General features: G+C 36.5%; 1 protein-coding gene across 3 annotated transcripts in view; it reads right to left on the reverse strand.

The window, feature by feature from the left end:
• ITGA1 (integrin subunit alpha 1) overlaps positions 1-25430 on the reverse strand; it is a 158395-nt gene that overhangs the window by 31486 nt on the left and 101479 nt on the right. For all 3 annotated transcript variants that reach the window (XM_003981422.5, XM_045037296.1, XM_045037300.1), the window contains exons 9-17: positions 24358-24523; positions 19756-19829; positions 18956-19100; positions 13973-14115; positions 10957-11100; positions 9475-9732; positions 6505-6635; positions 1572-1738; positions 10-146 (exon numbers count right to left, since the gene is read on the reverse strand). In XM_003981422.5, coding sequence (XP_003981471.2) covers positions 10-146; positions 1572-1738; positions 6505-6635; positions 9475-9732; positions 10957-11100; positions 13973-14115; positions 18956-19100; positions 19756-19829; positions 24358-24523 — 1365 coding nt within the window. The remainder of the gene's footprint in view (positions 1-9; positions 147-1571; positions 1739-6504; positions 6636-9474; positions 9733-10956; positions 11101-13972; positions 14116-18955; positions 19101-19755; positions 19830-24357; positions 24524-25430) is intronic.

Below are 25430 nucleotides of genomic sequence, written 5' to 3' on the forward strand. Positions count from 1 at the left end.
TTTACTTGCCAACATGTAGAAGGAAAGCTTAGTGCATTCTGATTCTTGAACTGTGATGTTTCTTTGAATCTTTCTTTCTTGAGTTCCAGAGAAAAAACTTCGTGATATCTGTCTTAGTGAATCAAGTGTGACACGGTACTGTATATCTGGGGGAAAAAAATGACAAGAAACATTTACTTGGGGTAACTTTCATATGGTCCAGTTCACTAAATTAGCATTATAGAAAAACCTTGTGAGCAATCAATCAACAAATAGTTTCTATTATTCAGCTTATCCCCATTACTGTAGTACAATGGTACTCACAGTCATAAAGATAATCTTCAGGAACTCTACAGAACCACCTTCGGAGTTCACTCTGCTTTTAATGTTTAATTACACTTATTTCATAATGTATATGTACATATGTACACACACATACGTGTACACCTACATATCAACTAATTTCCTGACCATGCATGTGTTTACTGGGTTTTCACTTAAATTATTATTATTATTTTTAGTTTAGCAATGTTGAAGTCCTGCTTAGAATATTGAATATATTTCAAAAGACACCCACAAAAAATACACTAATGAATTTTTACCTATTTTGTGAAAAGGTCATTTTAGATTATGTTCAAAGCACATAGTAAAATAAGTTTAAGAAAATAGGTGTACCAAAATAAAAAAACAAGTTAAACCTTACACTTTCTAAAAAGGCAACAATCCTACTCATTTGAACCCTTAGTTACTGTACAGAAATCAAATGAGACTGAAATAATATTGTATATGAAAATGTAAATCATTATTTTACACTCCTATAGCTAATTATCTTCTTATCAGAGGACCATTGCAGAGCATAATTATGCACATGTAGAGCAAACTAAGAAAAACAGATTTTAAGGATTAATGATTTTTCGTATTTCACTTACCCTTGATTTGTAGAGTAAACTACTCTTTTGCAGCCAATGGCCTCCACAGTTTTGACTCTAACACGTTTTAATATCTTTAAAAAAACACCTTAGGAAGTGTGCGTGTAGGGAGGAGGAGACACCCAGGCTGTGCCTGAGAACTCACACATGGAGCATGTCTGATTCTCAAAAGCCAGGGTCACCTTCTGAGTAGAGCAAAGAAACCTCAGTCAGGTGGGGGTGGCAAAGCATTCAGGTCCCCTGCAATATCAGTCTTACCAAAGAGGGGGCAGAAGAAGGAAGAGAGGGTTTGTGAAAACCCACAGGAAGGAAAACTGGGCTCCTCTGGAGCCCAGTTTCCAAACTCTAATCTCCAAACTTGTATTATTATTATTGTTTTTAGTACCTGGTTGTTTGCGGTAAAGGGGAGAGCCAGAGGGGAACCATGGACTGTTGAGGCCATTGCATATAACCATACAGTGTCTGCTACAGAACTTACTGGGTTCCATAACATATTCTTTCTTCAGTAGATTTTTTTTTCAAGGTTCAGCATGTTCACAGGGGCAAGGGTGAAATGCAGATCCCTATCACAGAGGAAATACAATATCTTACTGGATTTCCTGATGTGGGAGCAAATGTATTGTCCTCCTGCCCCAAAGTACTTGGTATACATATTATACTCACCAGCTGTGTAAATTCTGTCTTCTTTGGACTTTAATTTCACATCAAAACACACTGTAGCATTTATGCATACTGTTTCCTTTCCTTCCACATGGCAGTTTTTCTTTTGGATATTCACTTTATTGGGTTCAAAGTTCATGGTCACTTTAACTACAGCCACATCTCGGGACCTACAAACATAAATGGTGATGACTGCTCACATACTGTCACATTCAATGAATGCCATCACTATGCCAGTGCAGTGTGAATGCACTGATGGGGATTCTTCTTTGTGTATGGTTGGCCTCTCAGGACTCCATTTCTTTGGTGAGTTTTTGATACAGAAGAGGTGGTATATGAGGTTCTGAGGACACCCAGGATGTTTTGGAACCATCTTCAACTTCTGGTGCTAAATGGTAGGAGAATATGCCACCCCAAAATGTGATTACAGGAGTTTAGAACATGTCACCCCAAAACATATCACTTTGGTATATTGATTATTTTGAGCTATAGGCACTTGATAAACAGTAAATACAGGAAGAAGCTTTCTCTGAAATTTCCTTCTACCTAAAGATAGATACTCCAAAAGGAACTCAACTCGAGTTCATCAACCAGAGAGGACTGACTCTTATCACAACATAAGAGACACCACACTGGTCACAGTGTGAACTTGGTCACAAACTATCATTTCACCCATTTATTTTTTCCAAGGCCCACTCATTTTTCTTAAAAATCATTTACTCTCCCCGTAGAGGCCTACATACCTTCTCTCTTGTCTCTATTAAAATGATATTTAAGTCTGGGGTTCCTGGGTGGCTCAGTTGGTTAAGCTTCTGACTCTTGATTTCAACTCAGGTCATGATCTCATGGTTCATGAGTTCCAGCCCCACATTGGGCTCCATGTTTACAGTGCAGAGCCTGCTTGGGATTCTGTCTCTCTCCTTCTCTCTCTGCCCCTCCTATAATCTCTCTCTCAAAATAAATAAATAAACTTAAAAAATAAATAAAATGGATTTAAGTCTGAATTCTAAACCACCTCAAGGAATTACTCATTTTTCTTTGGGTATCTCCCATGTATACATGAGATATACAAATTTATAAATCTCTATTTTTCTCTTGTTAATCTTTTATAACAGGGATCTCAGCCAAGAACTAGGAAGGTTGAGGGAAAATTATTTTTCATTCCTTACAGTTCACAGCCAAAAATCTGTTTTCTTGTGATGGAAAAAAGATGGAACCAAGTGCTCAGATGCAACTTCAGAACCAAAACCATATTTTGGGAATTTTCAAGTTTGTTTCCAATCTGGAAAGAGTCCAAAGGCCCATGGACAGCTTCTGTCCACTGTAATACTTGTACAGACAAGTACAGGTCCTGTAGCTAGGTAGCTTGTGAATACATAGGTCCCTGATTTGATTTTGCATTAAAAAAACTATAGTTACTTTTCTTTTAAAACATTTTACCCAAAGAAAACATGGAAACATAAAAAAGGAAACAAAGAAAACAGAAATCACTTGTAATTTTACTACTCAGCAATAATCACCATTAACATTTGATATGCTTTTTTTCTTTGCAGAAGAATATATTATCTATAGATATGGATATGTGTGTGTGCGTATGTGTGTGGGAAAAAGAGACATACACACACATGCATGTACATATGTATCCATACATACTTTTAAAACTTATCATGATGTAATGAACAGCCTTATAATATTTGTATTTTTCTGGGAACATTATTTATTTTTTTTTTAAATTTTTTTTTTCAACGTTTATTTATTTTTGGGACAGAGAGAGACAGAGCATGAACGGGGGAGGGGCAGAGAGAGAGGGAGACACAGAATCGGAAACAGGCTCCAGGCTCTGAGCCATCAGCCCAGAGCCCGACGCGGGGCTCGAACTCACAGACAGCGAGATCATGACCTGGCTGAAGTCGGACGCTTAACCGACTGCGCCACCCAGGCGCCCCTGGGAACATTATTTTTAATGACAATAAAATGTCATTAAATACAATACACATGTATTGTAACCTATTTACTCAATCCTTTCTTATGGTACATTTGTGTTAATTTGTTTTTTATTAAAAAAGCTTTTTTAATGTTTATTTTTATTTTTTGAAAGAAAGAGAGAGACAGACAGAGAGTGAGCAGGGGAGGAGCAGAGAGAGAAGGAGATACAGAATTTGAAGCAGGAGCCAGGATCCATGCTGTCAGCACAGAGCCCAACGTGGGGCTCAAACTCACAAACCAGGAAAACGTGACCTGAGCCCAAGTTGGACGCTGAAAAAACTGAGCCACCCAGGCACTCCTGTACTAATTTGTTTTTTAAAAAGTTGCTAGCACAGTGCTGTGATGGCTCTAAAGATTATATATCTTAGATAAAGATTAGAGTTTTAAAAATTTTTCAGAAATTGGGACGCCTGGGTGGCTCAGTCAGTTAAGCGTCTGACTTCGGCTCAGGTCATGATCTTGCAGTTCCTGAGTTCAAGCCCTGCATTGCGCTCTGTGCTGACAGATCAGAGCCTGGAGCCTGCTTTGGATGCTTTGTCTCCCTCTCTCTCTGCCCCTCCCCCACACACGCCCTATCTCTCTCTGTCTCTCAAAACTAAATAAACACTAAAAACTTCTTTTTTTTTTTTAATTTTAGGAACTAAATTCTGTGTTAAAAAGTGTAAATATTTTAAGGCTTTTTAACACTTATTGGCAAATACCTTCTAATGTGTTTTAACCAGTTTACTCTTTCACCAGCAATGAATGAGCATGTCTAATTTCCTGCATAGTAGTTTGGATACTCCAAGAATGAAGCTCCCCACTGCACATCTCTCTGCCCCAACCGGGTCTTTAAAGGGGTTATGGTGCAATCTATTCCACATGATAGGGCTCTCAATATCTGTTCCTGGACGTCCCTGACTGCTGGTGGGCCTCTGTTTATTGCCTGCCATCTATATCCACTCTCAATCCCTCCTTCAGCATTGTGAAGTCTTGGTCTTTGTGTCCCTGTATGCTGGTTTGGTTCATTCTGCTGGGAGTGACAGGGACCCAACTCTGTCATTTTGGCCCATTAATGATAAAGCACTGACTGGCAGCAAAAGAGGTCATAAGTAAGTCTTCAGAGCTTTGTAAGAAGGCTTTGAAACAAAACTGGAGAGTAAAAATTGCCCTTATTGTATGTACGTATGTGTATATATATATGTAGCATATATACATATATATGTGCATATTGCATATACATAAAAATAGATATATATATTTAATATGAGAGTGAATACAATAAATATATTTGAGTTAAGGTTATCATAATAAATTAATTCATGATTACCAGTTCATACAAAAAGTAAATATACCCTTTGTTGCTGACACTGGTGATCTCAGCTGGTTTTGGGTCTGTCATCCCGAAAGTCACAGCTACTTGCTGCCTGGCATTCTCTTTCCTAGGCATCACCTTACAGTTTTCTTTCTCCCTCTCACCCCCCACCCCCTCACTGTACAGTTAAAACATTTCTTAACATAATAGTTATTATCTGCGTACAGTTTAATATGCAATTTGTATTTGGCCATTAGTTCTTAAACAGTATCTCTTTTTAAAATGTTTCTTTTCCTTGAGTTTTTTAAGGTGAACTATAGTTGACATATAATTTTATATTAGTTTCAAATGTGTAACATAGTGATTCAACAATTATATTCATCACCTTACCCTCACTACAATAAGTACAATTGCCACCTGTCACCATACAATGCTATTACAATGTTATAAATTGTAATTATAGTTGCAATTAGTTATCTTAAATTATAACAAAGTCATCTAGTTTCAGGTCTCTATCTTCACTACTTTTCTAGATAATATTTTTGGGGAAAAGACCATTGATATTTGTTTCCATCTAAATTACTTTAAACTAATGATTGATTTGGAAGAATCAATATATGGACTTGCCATCAAAGCACATGGCATAAATATAAATATATTTTTATATTAAATATTTCCATTGTATGTATTTTTAATTTCTTTTTTTTTTTAAGTTTATTTTGAGAGAGAGAGAGAGAGAGAGATAGAGAGAGCGCCACAAGCAGGGGAGAGGGGCAGAGAGGAGAGACAGAATCCCAAGCAGGCTCCATGCCATCAGTGCAGAGCCTGATGTGGGGCTCAGACTCACAAACTGGGAGATAATGACCTGAGCTGAGATGAAGAGTCAGATGCTTAGCCAGTTGAGCCACCCAGGTGCCCTTTTAATTATATTTCTTAAAGAAGTTTGAAACATTTAAAAAAATTATCACACAAAATTTATCTTAAGATTATTCTTGATTTTTTAGTCACTTTTCCTCCCAAAAGAACCCTTTTTGAAATTGTGTTTTTTAACTAGTTAAGTTGGGGTTATTAATGACATTACCCAATAAATTATTTTATTAATAAATAAGTTAATAAGTAAAATGGTATTAATATATATCTGACCATTGACTAGAAGTTTAGAATAAACTGAAATTAATTTGAGGATGCAGACATTTTAAAGGCTGAGTAGAGATATCATTGAAGATGCTTCTATGCTTGACCAACAATGTATATACCGACAATGACGCACAATTGTCTAATTACATGTATTAGGTAAATGAAGAATGAAGAATCAATTACCATAAAAGTCTGTGAACAACTCAAAGTTAGGGATGGTTTCTTATTTATATAATTCTCTATGAGGCCCTCTTTCTCTCCTATGCTGCTCCCTAAAACAGAATACCTACCTTAGTGCTGAGCACATAATAGATCCAAATTAAGGGTTGATTCTATTTGTTTCTTTAATATGGTTTCTTTATTTTTAAGATTTATTGACTTCTCCAGCTTTTTGAACTACATAACTTTTATCTAAATAACAGAGCATAAAAGAAAATATCTGGTATGAATGAGCTCTAGTCATACCGAGCTCTGGAACGATTTGTGAAATGACTAATAGGATGTTATTAAAATACATACCAGAAGAGGGCAGCACCACCAAGGCCCCCAATAGTCACATCAGTCAGACCGTCCCCATTTAGATCCATTTCTCCATGGATAGACTGGCCAAAAAATTTCAGTGTCTTGCCATCTCCACCTGATGCAATACGCTGTGAAAGTACCAACAGAGAGGTTTTATGCCAGAAGAGTATATTCAAAAAGAGTTTTAAATAAATCTGAGGACTTGGATTGGTTAACATAATATTAAATTTAAAGACCTTTTGGAAAACTGCCCAAGAAGCCCCTCATGTGGAGACAAGATGAATTACTCAGATGTTACCAAAAGTTATTCTTTTTATAGTACAGACAAAATAATTTCAGGGTCACTGACACCAGAGAGAAAAAAAATTATATAACGTCATCTTGTCTAATGCTCAAAAAAAACATTAGTGAGTAACTGGCTCTTCCTTTCTAGTTTCCACTCAGTCCCATAACACAGAGTTATTTGAAGATACTGGAACCTTGAAAACACATCATACAAGCAAGAGGGGGAGTAGAAGTTTGTCCTAGGGGTCAGTTTAGGGGTCAAAGAATTGGGGGGGGTGGGTATAAATAGCACATTCCATCAGATACATTTTCCAATATATGATCTTCTTTGTTAAAGGTCAAGGGCACTATAAAAATCGATAGGCACAAATGAATATGGAGTTCTTGAACACTGATTTGTGCACACTGTGTACACCCATACATAGTGTGTTTAAAAGTTGTACTTCCTGGTTTAGCTTTGACTCAAGCTGATAACATATATATTTTTAATTTTAAATTTTTTTTCAACGTTTATTTATTTTTTGGGGGACAGAGAGAGACAGAGCATGAACAGGGGCGGGGCAGAGAGAGAGGGAGACACAGAATCGGAAACAGGCTCCAGGCTCTGAGCCATCAGCCCAGAGCCTGACGCAGGGCTCGAACTCACGGACGGGGAGATCGTGACCTGGCTGAAGTCGGACGCTTAACCGACTGCGCCACCCAGGCGCCCCTATATTTTTAATTTTAGAGAGAGGGAGAGTGAGAGACAGAGAGAGACAGAGGAGATTCCTGAGCAGGCTACACACTTAGGGAGGAGCCTGACGCGGGGCTTAATCTGGGATCATGACCTGAGCTAAAATGGAGAGTTGGACGCTCAACCATCCAGGGGCCCCTAAGCTGATAATATTTTCATAGAACTGATAGCAAGAAGAAAGGACTGACAGACCCTCCCTAAACTTGGGGGTTTTCTTATCCTCTTGTTTTTCACTTAAAAACCATAAATTCAGAAGCCAAACAAGGCAAACCAATAGAAACATTTTTCATGCTTAAATATTTGTGGCTCATTGGGAAATATTTCCTTATGTTTTCAGCAAACAAATCAGGAGATATCAGCCTCATTGGTTCTGGAGGAGTTCATTCAGTTTGATTCTGGATTATTCCCCACACAAGCAGCACCTCTGGTTACCATGGAAACAGGTGAGCACATCCTCACTTATCCTTGGGAAAGCGTTTTTCCAATAATTAAGCAAAATCAACTCTAATATTCTTTCTTGTGGTTATTTAAAGCTGCATCTTGAGTTAGCCACCATTTTACAAAATAAATTTCTTATGACAGTCTATTCCTATTATTAGTGATTTAAATATCCTCTTGTTTCTACTGCAAATGCCATTCCACTGAATTTTCAGGATTAGTAGTGAAGGCATAAAGTGGTAGAACACAAGAAAGAAACTCCTTCCTGCAATTCCTAATTGCGTCACATTCCCATGGTTAATATTGTCTGTTTTCAGTTAAGTAATACCATGAAATATTTGCTTTGAAAGAAACAAATAACTTACTGAATGGATGGAAGTGTTGTTACTGAAACATGCCCTTTACTTTATTGTTTCATTAATGTCATTATGGCTTTATGAAAAATTAAGTACAACTTCACAATACATGAATGGATTTTGAGAATTCTCTTGACTACAGTATGGAGAGAACAGTCAAATATAAAAAGAAATAATTGATGACCCAATTTTCTTTTCATGTTATATAAGTAGTTCAATGCCTAACTACCATGGTTACTTAAAAATCAGACAATTACATTAGAAGAATTCCTTTAAACTCTTCTGTAAATTTGTATTTTGCTCATGTAGGAAAAAATTACATTTATGGATTAGAATCATTAACTGACAATAAATTTAAACAAGAACAACAGAAAATCCCTTGTAGGTTAAGCTTAGTTATTCAGATTTTTTTCCAGGAGGGATTACTTGTGAGGAAATTATAAACCTTCAGGAACACAAATTCATTTGATGAAAATATACTAATTTAATTCATAAATATAAATGTAATGCAATTTCATTACAACAGCATGGATACTGAATATAAATACAATAATCTCATCTTCTTTATTGGCTAAATTATATCATTATTGTTCTTTTATTTAGAAAGTGGTATCCTCTGGGGTGCCTCAGTGGCTCAGTCAGTTGGGCATCCAACTCTTGATTTTGGCTCGGGTCATGATCTCATGGTTCATGGGTTTAAGCCTCGTGTTGGGCACCATGTTGACAGCACAGAGTCTGCTTTGGATTCCCTCTCTCTCCCTTGCTCTCTGCCCCTCACCTGCTTGCTCTCTCTCTCTCTCAAAATAAATAAATAAGCTTTTAAAAAATAAATAAAAAGAAAGTGGTAACCTCTGTTTAGGATCAGGCACATTGCAAATGTTAAATAGTGTCATCATAAAGTGTTCTTTTGTTTTTTACCATTTTGAAAGCTCAGATCATGGAGCCATGGCAAAAGAAAAAGCAGAAAAAAATAGAAAAGAGGATAAAATACAAAAAAATGCTTCTATAAAGAACACTTAAAGGGAAATTAAATCTAGTTTTCCAATAGAGTCAGAAGAAAAAAATATAAATAACTCATGAAGCAAGACAAGAAGCAAGCCTAGCATTGAACCCGCTTAATGTTTAAGGGTGGGAATAGTAGGCTGAACTTCTTACTTGTGCATACTCTTGCCTTATAGTCTTGCCACTCCCATGATAAATGTACACGGCTCCCCCATGATCATCTTCCAGGGGAGCTCCTATCACAATGTCATCAAATCCATCAAGATTGAGGTCTCTCACAGCAGCAATAGCTGTTCCAAAACGAGCCCCACACGGCTCATTTTTGTTTTCTTTTGTGCATGAATTGTGCTTCAGAGATGAACAACAAGTCTGCTTAATGGGTTCCAGGCTCATTTGATATTCAAACCTTGTCTGGAAGAAAGATAAACAGGATACTTATGAATTTCTATCGTTACGACAGCACAGTGAAATTTTTAAGTACGTACTAAATCAGAGCTATTAAAAACCATTTGTACATCAACAGTAAAGTTTGTAAAATTTCTTAAAAATTGTGGTTATCTGAGAGCAAAGTTAAAGATTTTAAAGAACAGATTGTAGAAGTGTGGGGAAGAAGACACATTGAACATTTTAATGGATTCTCTTTTTAATGCAATCAAGTGACTATATAACTCACAGCATGCTTTTAAAACCAAATAACTGAATTTTTAAACCCTCAGTTCAGGTTGCTATCCTTTCTTCATCCAATATTTGCTTCTTTGAAAAGTCTCTATACAGTCTCCTCCACAGGGTAAAGAGAAAATTTACTCTATTCAAAAAGTAAGCTTTTCCCAAAGCTATCTAGGGCAACCCCCGTGCGCCCCCCCCTCCCAAACTCAGTAAAGGTCAGAAAGTACTAGTAATGATGGACAGGAACACACTTTCTAGGAAAACAAGGAAAAACAGCAAGGACCAAAGAAATTGATGGGAGGAAGCAAACAAAATGATAGGAAGAAAGGTATACAATTTATGAATTAAAACAATTAATATGGAGAGACTCTAAGAATTTAAAAAGCTAAAGAGATAAGTACTGACTTTGCTATAAAAAGCAAAAACCCTTCTAACAAAGACATCAAGAATTATTGCACCTACAAATGATGTCGAAAGTCAGGAGTGGAAAACAAAACCTCACTCCAGCCCAATGAAGTATTCCAAAGACCAAAGTAGTTTACTGTAACTGTCTGATGTCACTGCCTTAAAATTCACTACTCCACAGTCTCTCTGCTTCCCCAGCTTTTTTGGACAGCTAATGCAGTTTTAACTGCTAATGTTCCCAACACCTCCAGGCCAGAGCCTTGAATGGTTGCCCTGTGAGTTTAGTTAGCAGTTTAGTGAGATTTATATTTATCTCTATATATTCTGCTAAAAAAGGATAGTTCACATTTCCAAGCAGAAAGCATCCAATGGTTTGAACTACTTTATTAGAACTGTAAAATATTCATTTAGAAATGGAGGAGTTGGTGACGGTAAAGGGGCCCTGAAAGATTCTTTGCTCCTTTTTCCAAAGTGAGTACAAAATTAGAACTGCATTATTTATTTGAAATTGAAAAAAAGGAAGAGATATTCACGAATTTCTACCAAATGCAGAGTGATCATTACCTGATTCAGGGCATACACATACACTTTTCCTTGTTCCTCTTTCTCTGTTCCCATGTACATGGGAGCCCCAACCAGAAGAATGTCAGTATTAGAATCTTTATCAATGTCAAGTGTGGTTAAAACACTGCCAAAGTAGGAACCAATCTAAGGTACAAAACAAAACAAAATAGTGTGATGAACATCAGAAATTCTCAAGAGAGCTAAAGGCTGCATTTCTTTTACTTATAGTAATCTAGAAGAGTATTTGAAATTCAGATACATATAGAAATAGAAATAAAATACAGAAACAGATTCTACCTGGAAGCTCTTTATTGGTTCTTGTGGGAGGCTAAGAAATAGACCCATCCCTGAGGATGAGCAGCTGTCATAGATTCTGCAGCTTGAGAGTAAGAGAAATGGCTTCCTTTAGATTTCATCCTAAACACTCTTTCTTCTCCAAAAAGCAGAAAAGATCAGTAATGCCACCATAATTTGTTAAAGAAAATAAAATGAGAAAAACAATAAAAGGCATTCTGGGATGGCTTCAATATGTTTATTTACAGTAATACGAAAATGTGAATAATATACAGTATGAAGAACTGATTTGTCTTGGAACACTGATGTAGCATTTCACCTTGTAGATTTAGAAAGTTGTTTATTCGACAAAATGGCTAAGTCTTGTCCTAGCACTTGTGGAAGATAGAGAAATATAAAAGGATTGCAGAGGGACCATCTTTTAAAGATACGGATGTATTTTAGGGAAATGCAGGAGACTTAGACTTCATTATCTAAATGCAATAACCTTCCCAAATATTGACCTGGGTTTAATATTTGATGCTCTTGATAATTCTCTTACTGAAACTTCCTGTCTTGGCTTCTATGATTTTAATTTTGGTCTCTTGATTCTGCCACTGTATCATAGGCCACCCTTTGTTTTCATCTTTGCTGGCTCCTTTTCCTCCTCCCATGCCCTAGATTTTGGCTTCCCAAAAGCTATGACCTGCATTCCTCCCCCACCCCCACCACTCACCCTGCCATCTCTTATCCTAGATGGCCAATCCTTCCAAACACTTCCATTACTGAAAATTGCAAATTTCTTTCTATCTTCCTTCTCAAGGCTCCAGTGCTACATTCCCAGACATTGGTAGACACTTAGAGAACTGCTAGACATTGACTTTCGAATGTCCTTTTCTCATAGGTTGTGAAGGGCTTAAAAGGTTTTTTTTTTTAAGTTGAATAATTACAAACATAAATAAAATGCTGTAAGATCTGCCAACCTTGGGCCTTTATTCCCACAGGGCGATAGCCGTCTGGAGCTGAGTGGGAACTAAATGTTTAGATGGCTCAGGAACTGTCCAGGCCATGGTTCCCACCATTTCCTGTTGTCCTCTGTGCAATAGCTTTATTTATTTACTTACCTTCCTGGCACCCATAATCATTTGAATTTGTGCTCACTGTTACAGGAAACATGTAAAACCAAATACCATTAAAAACATACCTAAACCACTTGAGTTGCTGACATTCTAATCATGATGCCACCTTTCTCCCAGATTCCCAGGCTTGAAACTTAAACCATTCATAATACAAATCATTTGTGACTTTCACAAGCAATTCTTCACTTCCTGTCTCGTAAACCATTAATAGAGTAGTATCAGACGTACAATGTCATACAGGATGCGTCATTTTAGAGTCCTGTCAGTTCCTCCTCATTTGTGTCTACTCTAGTCCTTCCTTTTCCATTTTTATTGGTGATACATCATTTTAGGCTCTCCTCACCTTATCCTTGAGCGACAATAATAGCCTTGTTTTTATTGTTGATGCATTTTCTGATTACAAATGTGGGCAAAGTGCTAATAAAACCCTTTAACAAGACATATATATATATATATATATATATATATATATATATATATATATGAATCTAGATATGAGATTCTGACTTTTGGTTTACTCTCTGCTCCCCCAGACATCTGATGGGGAAAGGATTTCAATTATATTATTAAGCAATCCTGAGTGTGGTAAAAATAATCTCTGATGGGGATGCCGCATTTAGGCTGTGGGGAACTATAAATACCTGATGGGCTTCCCAGGATGCAGTGACTATCACAACTACGTGCCCTCAGCAGGAGCCCTGGAAGCTGTATCTATGGTGTTGTTATAAAAGATATTGGCTCCTATAAAGAGAGGGTAGCTCTGTGCCTGCCTGACATGTCTGTCTCCTCACACCAAAGCGGTTCTGCTAGGCTGGGCAGCTATGAGCGTGCCTGCAGGAGAGGCAGGCTCACACTGCCCTGCCTTTTGGAGTGGTTGGTGATGGCAGGAGGGTGGCCGGGGCGTCTAGTAAGCTGGGATACTTAGCGAAGCCCAAGTGATTGCTGTGCAATAATAACCAACAGTGTAGATGTTTCTTTTAGTTTAACAATATTTGCACATATTTATGTTTGCATATTGTGTGAATAACTTCTTAAACTACTTTTGGTATTTAATATCTAACGAGAAGATTTTGAATTTACATGTTATCACTTTCCACTACCTCCAGGAGAAAATCCAAATTCCTTAGTTTGCCATTCAGAACCTCAACAATCAGGGTCCACATTATCTTTTTAACTGGCTCTTCTGCTCTTTCTACCTATCTACGGTCTACCTTTCCCTCTAGACAAGCACAAATGTTACCTGGTATTAAGACTTCTGGCACCAATCCTAGAGTAAAACAATCTTTCCATCTTCAAGATGTACTGTCTGTGCCACGGGCATTTTCATGCTTCTTAATGTTTTAGAACTTTTTTCCTGTGTGTATATATCTATCCATTTGTATCTACAGCATCATCTCTACGTTTTACCTCCATTTCCGTGCAACTGAAATGTTCCGGAAGCCAAATATGCAGATATTTTACATTCCTACAAGGAACCCAACACGGGGCCCTGTTTAAGTTTGATGTTGAATGTGACAGGACTTTTTGAAGTTTAGGACAATAGATGGGTAATTTAAATTTACATAGAGTGTAAATGGATTAGAACAATAATTTTTCAAGCTTACCTGCTCTCCACTGAGTGTCTGGAGAATCCTGATGTCTCCATCTTCCATCCTGTAGATGACAACCTGGCCCGTGTGATTGTACCGTGGCTGTCCGGCAATGTAGAGCACATCTCCCGAAACCGTGGCGGAGTTCACTGTGTAACCTAACAAAAGAGAGATGCCAGATATACTATCTGACTCCTTAATGTCTACACAGAATAAATTAAGATCCACTTTAAAGGGCTGGGAGGATCATTTGTGTATTTTTACAGACTTCTCTTTTTTTTTTTTAAATGTTAATTTTTTTTAAGGCAGGTAAGTTTGTCTTGGTGGAAGCTTTTAGCATGCTCTCTGATTATCTACAGCAACTGCTTTGTCCACCCCCCACCTCAGGTTTTCATTGTTTAAAGGCACAAATGATATAACAATCGTGACAGAAGAAGAAAATTAAAAAAAAAAAACCTTCATAAACTCAATTCACCACTTTGTAATAAATCAGTTGTGCTTCATCTGGACAGATATGTCTGTGCTACAGAAATTAAACATTTTATATAGGGGAATCATAGCAAATGTAAGCCTTTTCTGCATTATTGCTGTAGATTTTTAAGCAGTAATGTGAAGTAACTGAAGTTTATCACTCCTAGTTAAGGCATAAAGGCATTGTGTTTCTACCGCAGGACCATTCCCCAATAGAGTAGTAGAATTTTTAGGTGGTTTTTAATTTTCTGATATTATACTTAAGCCTGCAAAGACATCCTTGAACACTTAACATTTTTACTTCTTTTGGATTTTCTTTGATGATAAATTTCAAGGAATAGATTACTGGATCAAATTTTCAGTTCTTTCAGTGTTTGGCAAATTGTTTCCAGAACATTTGTACTAATTTATTCCACGCACAGCCAAAGGACAGACTAGTTTCATCAAACTCTCCCACACATTGGGTATCATTACTATTATTCAAATTTGTGGATGTTCTAATAGATATTAAGCATAATCTAACAATAATACTTCACTGTGATTTTAATTTGTATCTGTTTGATTACAAAGAGGTGTAGGGTGGGTGGGTTATACAGGTGATGGGGATTAAGGACGGCAGTTGTTGTGATGAGGACCAGGTGCTGTAGGGAAGTGTGGAATCACTATATTGTACACCTGAAACTAAAATTACACTGTTTGTTAGCTAACTGGAATTTAAATTTAAAAAGTGAGCTTCGACATTCCTCTTTTTTAATTGGGTTTTCTTGCCCATTACATTTTTTTGTGTCTTGAAGGTAGACTATTGTTAATTTTTGAGTGAAGAGTTAGATTTATTCCTTGTGCTTGTAGGGAACAGTGCTAAATCAGTGAATAACAATTCTCCTGTGCTGATTTCAACTTTACAGAAGGAAGAAGTGTTCTTATAACCAGGTCCATCAGTGGATCAGAGGGCAGATTATTTTTCCAAAGGCCACAGAACCACATTTCTTACTAAGAAAAAAGATTACATTGATAATTTATTTTCCAAGTGTTTTCCTGCAAGGCAATAGTTTCACTTTCTTACAGAACTTTTGAGGAGGAACAGAGGTTTTTGTACTAAAATATATTTAATCTTACAAGTGCAAAAGGAACACAATTCCTCAGGCATATTTTCCTTCAGGCATATTTTCTCCCATTCTCATTTCTTCATCTTTCTTTTAGCTTCTAAAAAAATTATACATAATAAATTGTAGACTGTTCTTTTCAAACAATTAATGTGTCATAATTCTTCTGTTACTAACCACAATATTGCTTAAAAAATAAAAACTTTAAGGTCATGTTTATATATAAATAAAATAAAAAAGAAGAATGTGCAAAGGAAAGGCTGTTTTATTTCATGTCATTCTACTAAGAAATATTAAGCAAGGATTGGCCTAAGAGAGTTAGTACACTTTGTTTTTGTTTTTTGTTTTTTGTTTTTTTTTACCTTGCAGAGCTATGAATGCAAACTGATAAAAGAACCTTTAAAAAAATTAAAAATTATGTTTGAGGTTTGGAGTTGTGTGATAATTTAGTTAGTTTTGATAACTTGATAACTAAAACTATTAGCTGAAATCTTCCCAGAGACAGTACCTACTGGTCAGGTAGTTACTGGGTGGAAGCTTAGGAATCCAAAGACAATAAAGAGGGAGAAAAAAAGGAGGCCATGTAAATAAAGTCTAGTTTTCATGAAAGGAAAATAATTATACACATCTAAGTTTAATGTTGTTTTCTGAAAGAAAAAAAGAAGAGAAAGGAAAATTCATGGCATAGCCTGCTGCATGGATTTATAAAGAATAAATCCTGTCAGCTTTCACAGTTCACTTCCTGGGAAAAGTGCTAGGACCTAGTGAGGTAATGGGAAACAGGTATGCTCTGCTTTGATGTCATGTGTTTGTTTGCCTCACATCTTTACATTTTTTTTTGCATTTGTCTGGCATGATTAGAAGTGGGAAGACTGTAGGTGGAGGAGGCACCATCAAAAACACTTGCTAAGTGCATATTGGCCTAAAGCAGTTCCTGGATGAGTGACTATATCCTGAGAGGTTCGACAACTTCTGTTCCTACTTCTTTCTGGTCATTATTAGTATGAGATTTTTTTGTTTTCTCCATAAGATTTTCCATTGCCTAATGACTTACAATCCACATAGATTTCAGACTAACACATTCAAGCTCTTTTTATTTTTTTTTTTTTTAAAATGTTTATTTATTTAGTTTTGGAGAGGGAGAGAGAGAGTGTGTGAGCGGGTGAGGGGCAGAGAAAGAGGGTGAGAGAATCCCAAGCAGACTATAGGTGTGCTGTCAGCAAAGAGCCTGACTTGGGGCTTGATCTAACAAATCCTGAGATCATGAACTGAGATGAAATCAAGAGTCTGACTCTTAAGTTACTGAGCCACCCAGGCACCTTCAAACACTTCCTAATTCGTAATCCACACAGGCAGACATTTTGAAATTCTCATTTCAGATTTAGATTAATATTTGGGGTACAAAGCTATTTTTCTCCCCTATCCCCTTTCTGGGTGCTTTTCTATTTTAAAATAAATTTTATATATCTTAAATGTTATATTGGAAAAATATCTTATGTGCTAACTTGTGATTAATCTAATGAAATGAATTCTAAAATATAAAAACATCATCTTAGTACATTGGGGGTAGACAACGTACCCCCAAATTTCCTTTTCTGGAAAGAAAGGAATCATATGTTATAAATACTGTGGTCAGGAATGAAGGTTCTCTTAATTTTGTCTTGCTCCAGTGATATCTTTAAGTCTTGAATTCTCCAAGTCTGCTTTAAGCACCATGAATCCAAGCTTTTGGGGGATAATGGATTTAGGCTTGCTAAGACTACTTGGTTTTAAGGAATTTCATCACATAACAAGAAGTCAGAATACAAAAAAAATACTACAGTATTATTAAAATGTGTGAACTTAAGATTTGTGGACTTCATGCTGTATCTTTAGTTTTTTAAATGTTGTTAATTTTGAAATGAACACTGGAATAAGAATCACGATACCTAGATTCTAGTTTCAGGTATGTCATAGGTAGCTGTGACATCATTTTTCAATTCCTTAATATCTTAATTTGGAAAATTGGATATTAACCATATGCTAAGATTTCTTTTAATGCATATGAATTTTAGGCCCACCCTCTTTGTGTTACAGCACAATCCTCCAAATATTTAAAAGATATGCAGTGTATATTTTGTTTCCTAACCATCAATTTCTTCAAATTTTGCAGACATTGGGGAAGGAAAGAAAGGAATTTTTTCTAGATCAGTATCCTTTAGATAATCTTTTATTGGCACATCCTAGTTTAGCATTTTCTTTTGTAATGTGTGATGTTTAGAACAATGGAGTGCTCTAGCTGCTCTCTGACCAGGACAGAACGTAATAGGAATTGTATGAGAAATAAACTAGACTTTCATGAATGCAGTTCAGCATGTGTTAAGGGGTTTAACACTCACATTGTATGTACTGCTTACCACTGTAGTTTTAATTATCTAAATCCCTCAGGCCTTTCATTTTTAAGTCCTACCTGCCTCTACAGTTTTAAGATGTGTCTTTGAATAAGGAAATGTATGGACCTACCAGTAAAGACCTCCTACCTTCCTCATAAAATAGAAAGCATCTGGATAGAGAGAAAAAGACTTGCCTCCAGGACAGAAAGATCCCAGAGAGGAATGCTAACATACTAAAATATGAACACTGAAAAGTATTTGTTTCCTTAACCGCTGCACCTCCAGCACCAAGAAAATACCTGGGGCAAAACAGGTGTCTCTCAAACATTTGTTGAGTGAGTAAAGTGTTGGGAAACCATATTCTGAGGGTTCTTTTCATCCTAGGCCCTAATTGTTTACTGAGATCATTTAGTGATAGAACACTTCCCTGGTATCCCCTAGGCAGCTCAGTACAGATGGAGAATAAGGTGATAACAGACACATACCTCCTCATTCCAGAAAAGTCTTTGAAAAATAAGATGACATTACATCACTGGGTTTAAGTTCAATATTTGTCTGGTTGTGAATAGAACTATTAAAGAAGAAGCTATATGACAAGACAAATTAAAATTTTATTTTCCAAAATTAGGACTCATAGAAAGAAATGATATAGGATGTTTTAGAAAGTATGGGTGTCTGATCTGCAGGATATTAGCTGTGTCAAGGTTTTTCTTTTTACCATCATTTCCTGTCCACCAGGTGCAAAGCTCTTCTTGAAGTTAATGAGAATACCAGACACAGGGAGACTTCAAAAAGTGCACATATCAGCCTAAATCATTCCCGCACTAGGGAGCCCTTCTGAGAAAGTGTGATCTCCATGTTCTAAGATTGCTCAGAAATTAAGGCTGCTTGGGAACTTTCAGGGCTCCTACAAAATGTCTAGCTCTTGGAAGTTATCAGTCTTCACATGGTTATAAGTAAACCTATATAAATATAAGCAAATAATGCTAAAAATAAAAACAAAACCAAAAATAAACCACAATAATTTTCTATCAATTACATCTAAACTTTACCTAAATAAGAAGCAAGAGGTTCATTCTTTTTGGTAGACTCAACATTAAAGGTTGTGTTTTGAGGGATTATGATTCGATTAGCCTTCTGCATGACGACTGTTCCATTCCAATCATAGGCTCCTACTGCTCCAAGCATGACCCAGTCCTTATATCCAAATAGAGAAAACAAATGACATTCAACAAAGTAGCAAGAACACAGCATTAACAATATGATAGAGTCTATTCAAAGTGCTTTACATATAGTAACTTAGAATCCTCACAGTAATACTATGGTAACCTGGTAGAGTAACTTGCTCTCGGTTATACAGTACAATTGCCCACTGAAATGTCAATATTCCTTTGCAGGGACTCAGATGCATTTTTTTTTTCATCAGCTACAAATGATATATTCCCTAATCTTGATTTAATTCTGGGTGTCAAGAATCCTAGGTCTTGAATATGGTATTCTAATAAGATCTTTAAATACAATGAGATTGAGAAAAAGATACAATTCATATCATTAGCAACCATTTTAAATTAAGTATTTCATTTAGCCAGATGTATAATTACATAAGGCAGACCTCAAAATGTTTGATTCACAATTATTAGTACGATATAGTGAACTGTGGGATATAACATGTTTTCTTAATATGCTTGTGAAATGCCATTTTCCTATTTCGATTAGAAACATCATCACAGTCTGAATAACTGGGCAAGCCATGAACTGCTAGTTGCACTTATAATGGTGATGCCTGGGCATTGTTTTTGGGAGCAGAAACCTTAAAAAAAATATTTCATTTTCTACCAAGGGGTCAATATACCTGTGAATAATGAGCACTGAAGCCAGTCTGAGACATTTCCATTTCAAATGAAGCTGCTGACTGGTCAGCTGTAGCTATAACAGAAAAATAAATGACTTTTAGCACACTTGATTTGGAGAAGACAGAAACAAATTACAGACTGGGCTCTTTACCAACCAGAATTTCCAACATCTTTTGGGTATGTCCAGCCACACATTTCTCAACCCCAAATTCCTATGTAGGGCTGGGTAAAGGACAGAGAAGGTTAGCAGAAGGCCCGTGGCTAGATTCTTGACCATTGGCTTCCCCACCCTTGCTGGAGAAGTTGAGAAATCTCCATTCATGCTTCTCTTCCTATACTCTAGCATACTTGTGGATGGTATGGCACTTTGGATCCATGTGGTTAAATTCAAAAGTACTGAAGTTGAAAACCTCCTTCTTCTTCTCACATTGTGGGAATCCTGCTCAGACATTAGCCTAAACTTACCCGATATGTTACAGGGCTAAAAAATCTTTATTCACATATTTAAAGAAGTCTCTTGACTCTACCAGGTCCACTTGCATTTCCAGGTACAGATCCTCTTGGAATTCCATTATGTGATAAAGACTGTAGGGATTCTGGGATTGTGTTTTCTCTAATTTCTGGTGGTAGGTATCACTCACAAATTCGAAGGGGACTTTTTGATGGGTTTTTGGCCACATACCATTCAATCACATGTTTTTTAAAGAATCTGTGCCGTTTTTCTTTCTTTCTTTCTTTCTTTCTTTCTTTCTTTCTTTCTTTCTTTCTTTCTCTTTTTTTTTTGTTAATGCTATGTAAAAGGTTCAGGAGCAAGCATTAGGTATTTAAGCTCCTTACTGAAATACAGAGATAGTCCAGAGCATTCCATGGAAAAATATGCTACTCTCAAAATATTTACCGACCCAAAGCCACAACCTCCTAAGGGGATCGAGGGAATGTTGATTCATTTGCTTTCAGTGGGGAGTTACTGATTTATTTGGCTTTGAAAATAAGTTAAAAATAGTGCATAATTTTAAGAAAGTCAGTCTGCCTTCTCATTGAGGCATGAGAATAATTAAATTTGTGAAATCAAACTTATTTACTAGTTATTTCCTGGCATAAATTTGTTAACAAATACATCAGTGATTGCTTTTTTATAGGACTAGGTTAAATGGGGATATCAATCAAGAATTCCAATACATCATTTTAATCTCATGTATGAATTATCCCCTAATTTAAATGACAGAGGTGCACTTTAACTTTATTTTAAATCTGATTTATTTATTTTAAATAAATAAATAAATATTTATTTATTTATTTATTTATTTATTTATTTATTTATTTATTTTAAGTCCACAGTACTTTATGGTGCCTTCTTATTTATCTGTGCAAGACCATTGCAAGAGCACAGCAGTGAATACCTGCATGCTTCCAGTACCTTCTCCTGCTGCTGTTCTGCTTATAGCTGAGGATAGAGAGAAGGGAGTTTTGTGACAATCCTCCTACTGAATCATCATCATGGTAATAGCCCCTTGAGCATCCCTGAACTTCTTGCTGTCAACTCCTCCCCGAACTGTTCATAAGTACTGACATAACCACTCTCCCACTGTGCAGGTTAGGCATTTTAGCATTTCTCCCACGTGCTGGGAAAGGAAGACATGGAACCTTTCTGAGTTCATTGGGCAAGTTGGTGACCTGTTCTCTTCACTAGGTGGCACTGTCGTTGGCAAGGAGGAATTTCATAATTGCTGCTCTTTACCATCTCAAGATAAATGTTGATAGGAAATGGACACTTCCCAAGTAACAAGGAAATGAAATCCTTTCTGATCCCAGTTATGAAGAAAATCAGTCAAAACACTGCGTTTGATTAGCCCTGAAAGTGTATCAGTAAAGATGTGGTAGACATTTTAATCTGAGGACATTTTTTAAAAAATTCACTTTATGTATTTAGTTTTATTTATTTATTTATTTATTTATTTATTTATTTATTTTGAGAGAGAAAGAGAGACAGCACAAGCATGTGCATGTGAGTGGGGGATAGGTAGAGGGAGAGAGAATCTTAAGCAGGCTCCACGCCTAGTGCAGAACCCAATGCAGGTTCAATCTCATGAATGTGAGATCATGACCTGAATTGAAATCAAGAGTCAGAGGCTTAACTGACTGGCCCACACAGATGCCCCCCAGATAATTTTGCTTTTACATATACAGACTTCTTAAAGTGTCTGGGCATTCCAACATGTAACCTTTAATTCATGGTATGGTTAGTTTAGAAGCAACACAAAAATGTCATTTAAGGTAAATTGGGCCCTTCTTCCCCCAGTAGCTGATGTAGGTAGACTTCATTTATAGAAGTCCTACCAGGTTATACTTACTTGCTTACTTAAGATGAGTTTAAAAATGAGACTGTATTGTACTTAACTATTAATGTAACTAAGTAATTTTTCATTTAAATGGTCTTTACAGATTGTTTATATCACATCTTAAAACTTATTACAATTATTAAAAATTAAAAGTGCACAATGACTTGGAAAACTTTGTATATTTCCTTCCTTAAGGCCAGCGAAGCTTATGGTCTGGCCTATTAGTAAATGCCACTGGGAGCTGCTGTGAGACCAAAGCCACTTAAAACTGACTTGTGCACAGAATGCAGGACAGCCAAGTTCTTCAGAAGCAGCTGTGACTTCAGACAGATAAGTAATTCAAGAGTTCTGTTTCTAAAGGCACAGGGGAAAAGCAGCCAGGGCAGAAGGGAAGAGAAATGAAGTCTGCATGGGCTGTAGCTGTTCATCAAATCTAACCCAAATCTCCTACTTACTAGTCGTGATCCAGTCATGAAATCGGCTGGGTGAGTCACCACCAGCATTTTTTTAATTAAAAGAGAAGAGAAAATGAAAACGAGAACCTATCAGAGTGCTTTGCATATAATAAGGGTTATTCTGTTAAAGGTTGTTTTATTTTTATATGTATACATGTATGTGCGCTGGGTCATGCAGAAGTGGAAAAATTTTCCCTTCTTCTCTTCTAGATTCCGTGGCTGGTTTAATAATTAAATTGAGCTAAAAAATTAGTCAATTTAATTTTTAGAGGAAAATTTAATTTCATATGGGAACCCCCAAACTATGAGACTGAAGGGCAAGTGGGGGTGGTGGAGACTTATATGATGCCATCCTGACCTACAGAATGGGGTAGGGGCCTGGGGCTTCGAAGGGAGGAGCACAGTTCACAGTATATAAGAAGAACAGATATTTGGCAAGTAGAAGTTTGCCCTGCTATGCAGATAGGTCTTTAAAAAGTTCTCTCTGGTTATACCTTTTATTCTGGACCAGGCCACCTATGTGAATTCTTTTAGGTTGTTAAGGGAGAGGTAAAAGTTCTTCCTGAATGGGCTGGAACTTGATTGCCTTCAGCTCAAAATAATCTACATGCCAAAGCAACATATTTTGGGATGGCCTATTTTGCTCCCCTTTAGTCACATGGAAAAGTGTATTTATTAGCATGGGTCACTGTCATATAAAGCTTGAAAGTCATTACTCTAAAACATTTTCCTTCCTTTCTATACATTTGAATATTCTGTCTATTGGTCACTTTTCTGCATTTTCCTGGTCACTTGATGCTCAAAATGGTCCACCTTGTTTCAGTTATCTCTCTTTCTCATTTTATTTCTCTGTTTCCCAGTATCAGGTCATGTTTCTCATTATCAGGTCACATCAGGGTGACTGAGAAAGTGCTCATGAATTTCTATGTTTAAGATACAAAACAATAGTTCTTCAGTGTGTCCTCACAAGGACAGAGTCCATTGGATTCAGATAAGGGCATAAAAACAGAACTCTCTGGAGGTTTCTCATCCTAGGTTGAGGGAAAGACGCACGTTCTCTTAGTCTCCAGTTAACAGAGAATATGAAGGAGGAGGCTTTTTTCAGTTTGCCTGGCATAACAATTCCAAAAACTTTTTTTTTCTTTTTTTTGGTCAGGCAAGGGCCAGTTCCAAAAGAATTTGATACTTGACCTCTTCCACCTAAGGCAGGGGAAGGAATGCCATGATTTATTTTCTTCAGTAGCCAATCGCCATTGCAACATCCAAGAAAAGAAATCCACAAAAAAGTAATATGACGTAGACAAGTATAGTGAACCAATGTTTTACTGCCATGGGAGTTAAGGCAGAGTTCCATAAAGACCTTTAAAATGGGCAAGAAGCAAAACGGGAGAAAATAAATGAACAATAAAGTTATTGCAAATAAGGACAGTTCTATAGAAGCCCAAAATAAAAAAAACAAATTAAAAAAGAAAACTTGAGCTAGCTCCTCCATTTTCTAAACCCATGTCACAGAAAAGGACTAAAACACATGGGCACATTTTTGTTCTTGTGAGTCTACACTGATCATTGGCTTCTTTCAGCCCTCACATTAGCCCTGCCATGTCCTTACAAAGAGAGATGCCAACCGACACAGGGCTATGTGAGACAGCCATCTTGGTGACAGATTTACAGAAAAGGGCATTGTTCCATGCTGGTTATTGTACACAGTAAAAATGCATTAGCCGTGTAGAAGAAATAAACACCAAAAGGCCATTACATTAAATTGAATTGTAGAGAAAACATGCGGGAGTCTGAGAAATAGTCATACCTTCCAGGGCGAATATTCTTTCTCCGAGAGCTTCAACAATAGTGACTAGAGCTAATTCATCAGAGACATTGAAGAAATGCTTTTCAGTGGGTTCGCTTGCAATTGATTTTATTTCTTCCACAAACTTTTCAGTGCTTAAATTTCCTCTGTTATAGCTCCCAAGAATCTAAGACATGACAAAAATGGCAAGGTTATATTTTAAATTCTGTATATTAATTAAGGATCTCAAGCGTTTTGTCAACAAACAAGAGAGTGTATAGTACTTTAATATAATGAAATTTTATGTACTTCCACATTCTTGGAAGAATAATTTTCAAATGTGAGATTTCCTAAAATTAACTGTTACATACTGTAATTGGTAGAGAAAACTACAAAGGACAATCTTGTATGTTTCTTCTCTTGCATTACTGTGTGCCTGTTTATGAACAGCTATATCTTTAAAGTCTGACAGTTCAACAGTAATGTTATAGTTTCTGAATGTCTCTGGTATTATTCCAGCCTATGCCACCACCATTTGCTGGTAAAAGCAGTTAGCAAGTGAGTTACTTGATCTTGAGTAGGTAGTTCTTCCTGATACTCTTACCAAGAGCCAGTCGCACACATATATTTTGAAAACAGATATTGAACTAAATAGAAATCTTACTTGGCAATTTCTGTTTAAAACCAAATTCTCAAGACACGAACATCTTGTTTATATATATATATATATATATATATATATATATATATATACACACACACACACAAACACACACACACACACACACACACACATACACACACACACACACAGAAGAGAGAGAGGCAAGAATTATCTGTTATAGTTAACTGTAATTATTTAAATGTCTTAGCAGGTTTTCTCAAACATCTATTTTATTTTTTAGAGTAAGTTTTATTGAGATATAATTCATATACAGTAAAACTCACCCTTTTTAGAGACACAATTCTGAGTTTTGACAAGTCCACACAGTTGGGTTACTACCACTTCAAAATTTAGAACTTTTCTATCAGTGTTCCTCTTGCCCCCTGTGGTTAATCCCTTCCTCCGCCTGACCCTTGCAACCAATGATATA

The sequence above is a fragment of the Felis catus genome, chromosome A1 (assembly GCF_018350175.1).
Source record: "Felis catus isolate Fca126 chromosome A1, F.catus_Fca126_mat1.0, whole genome shotgun sequence".
Taxonomy (NCBI): domain Eukaryota; kingdom Metazoa; phylum Chordata; class Mammalia; order Carnivora; family Felidae; genus Felis; species Felis catus.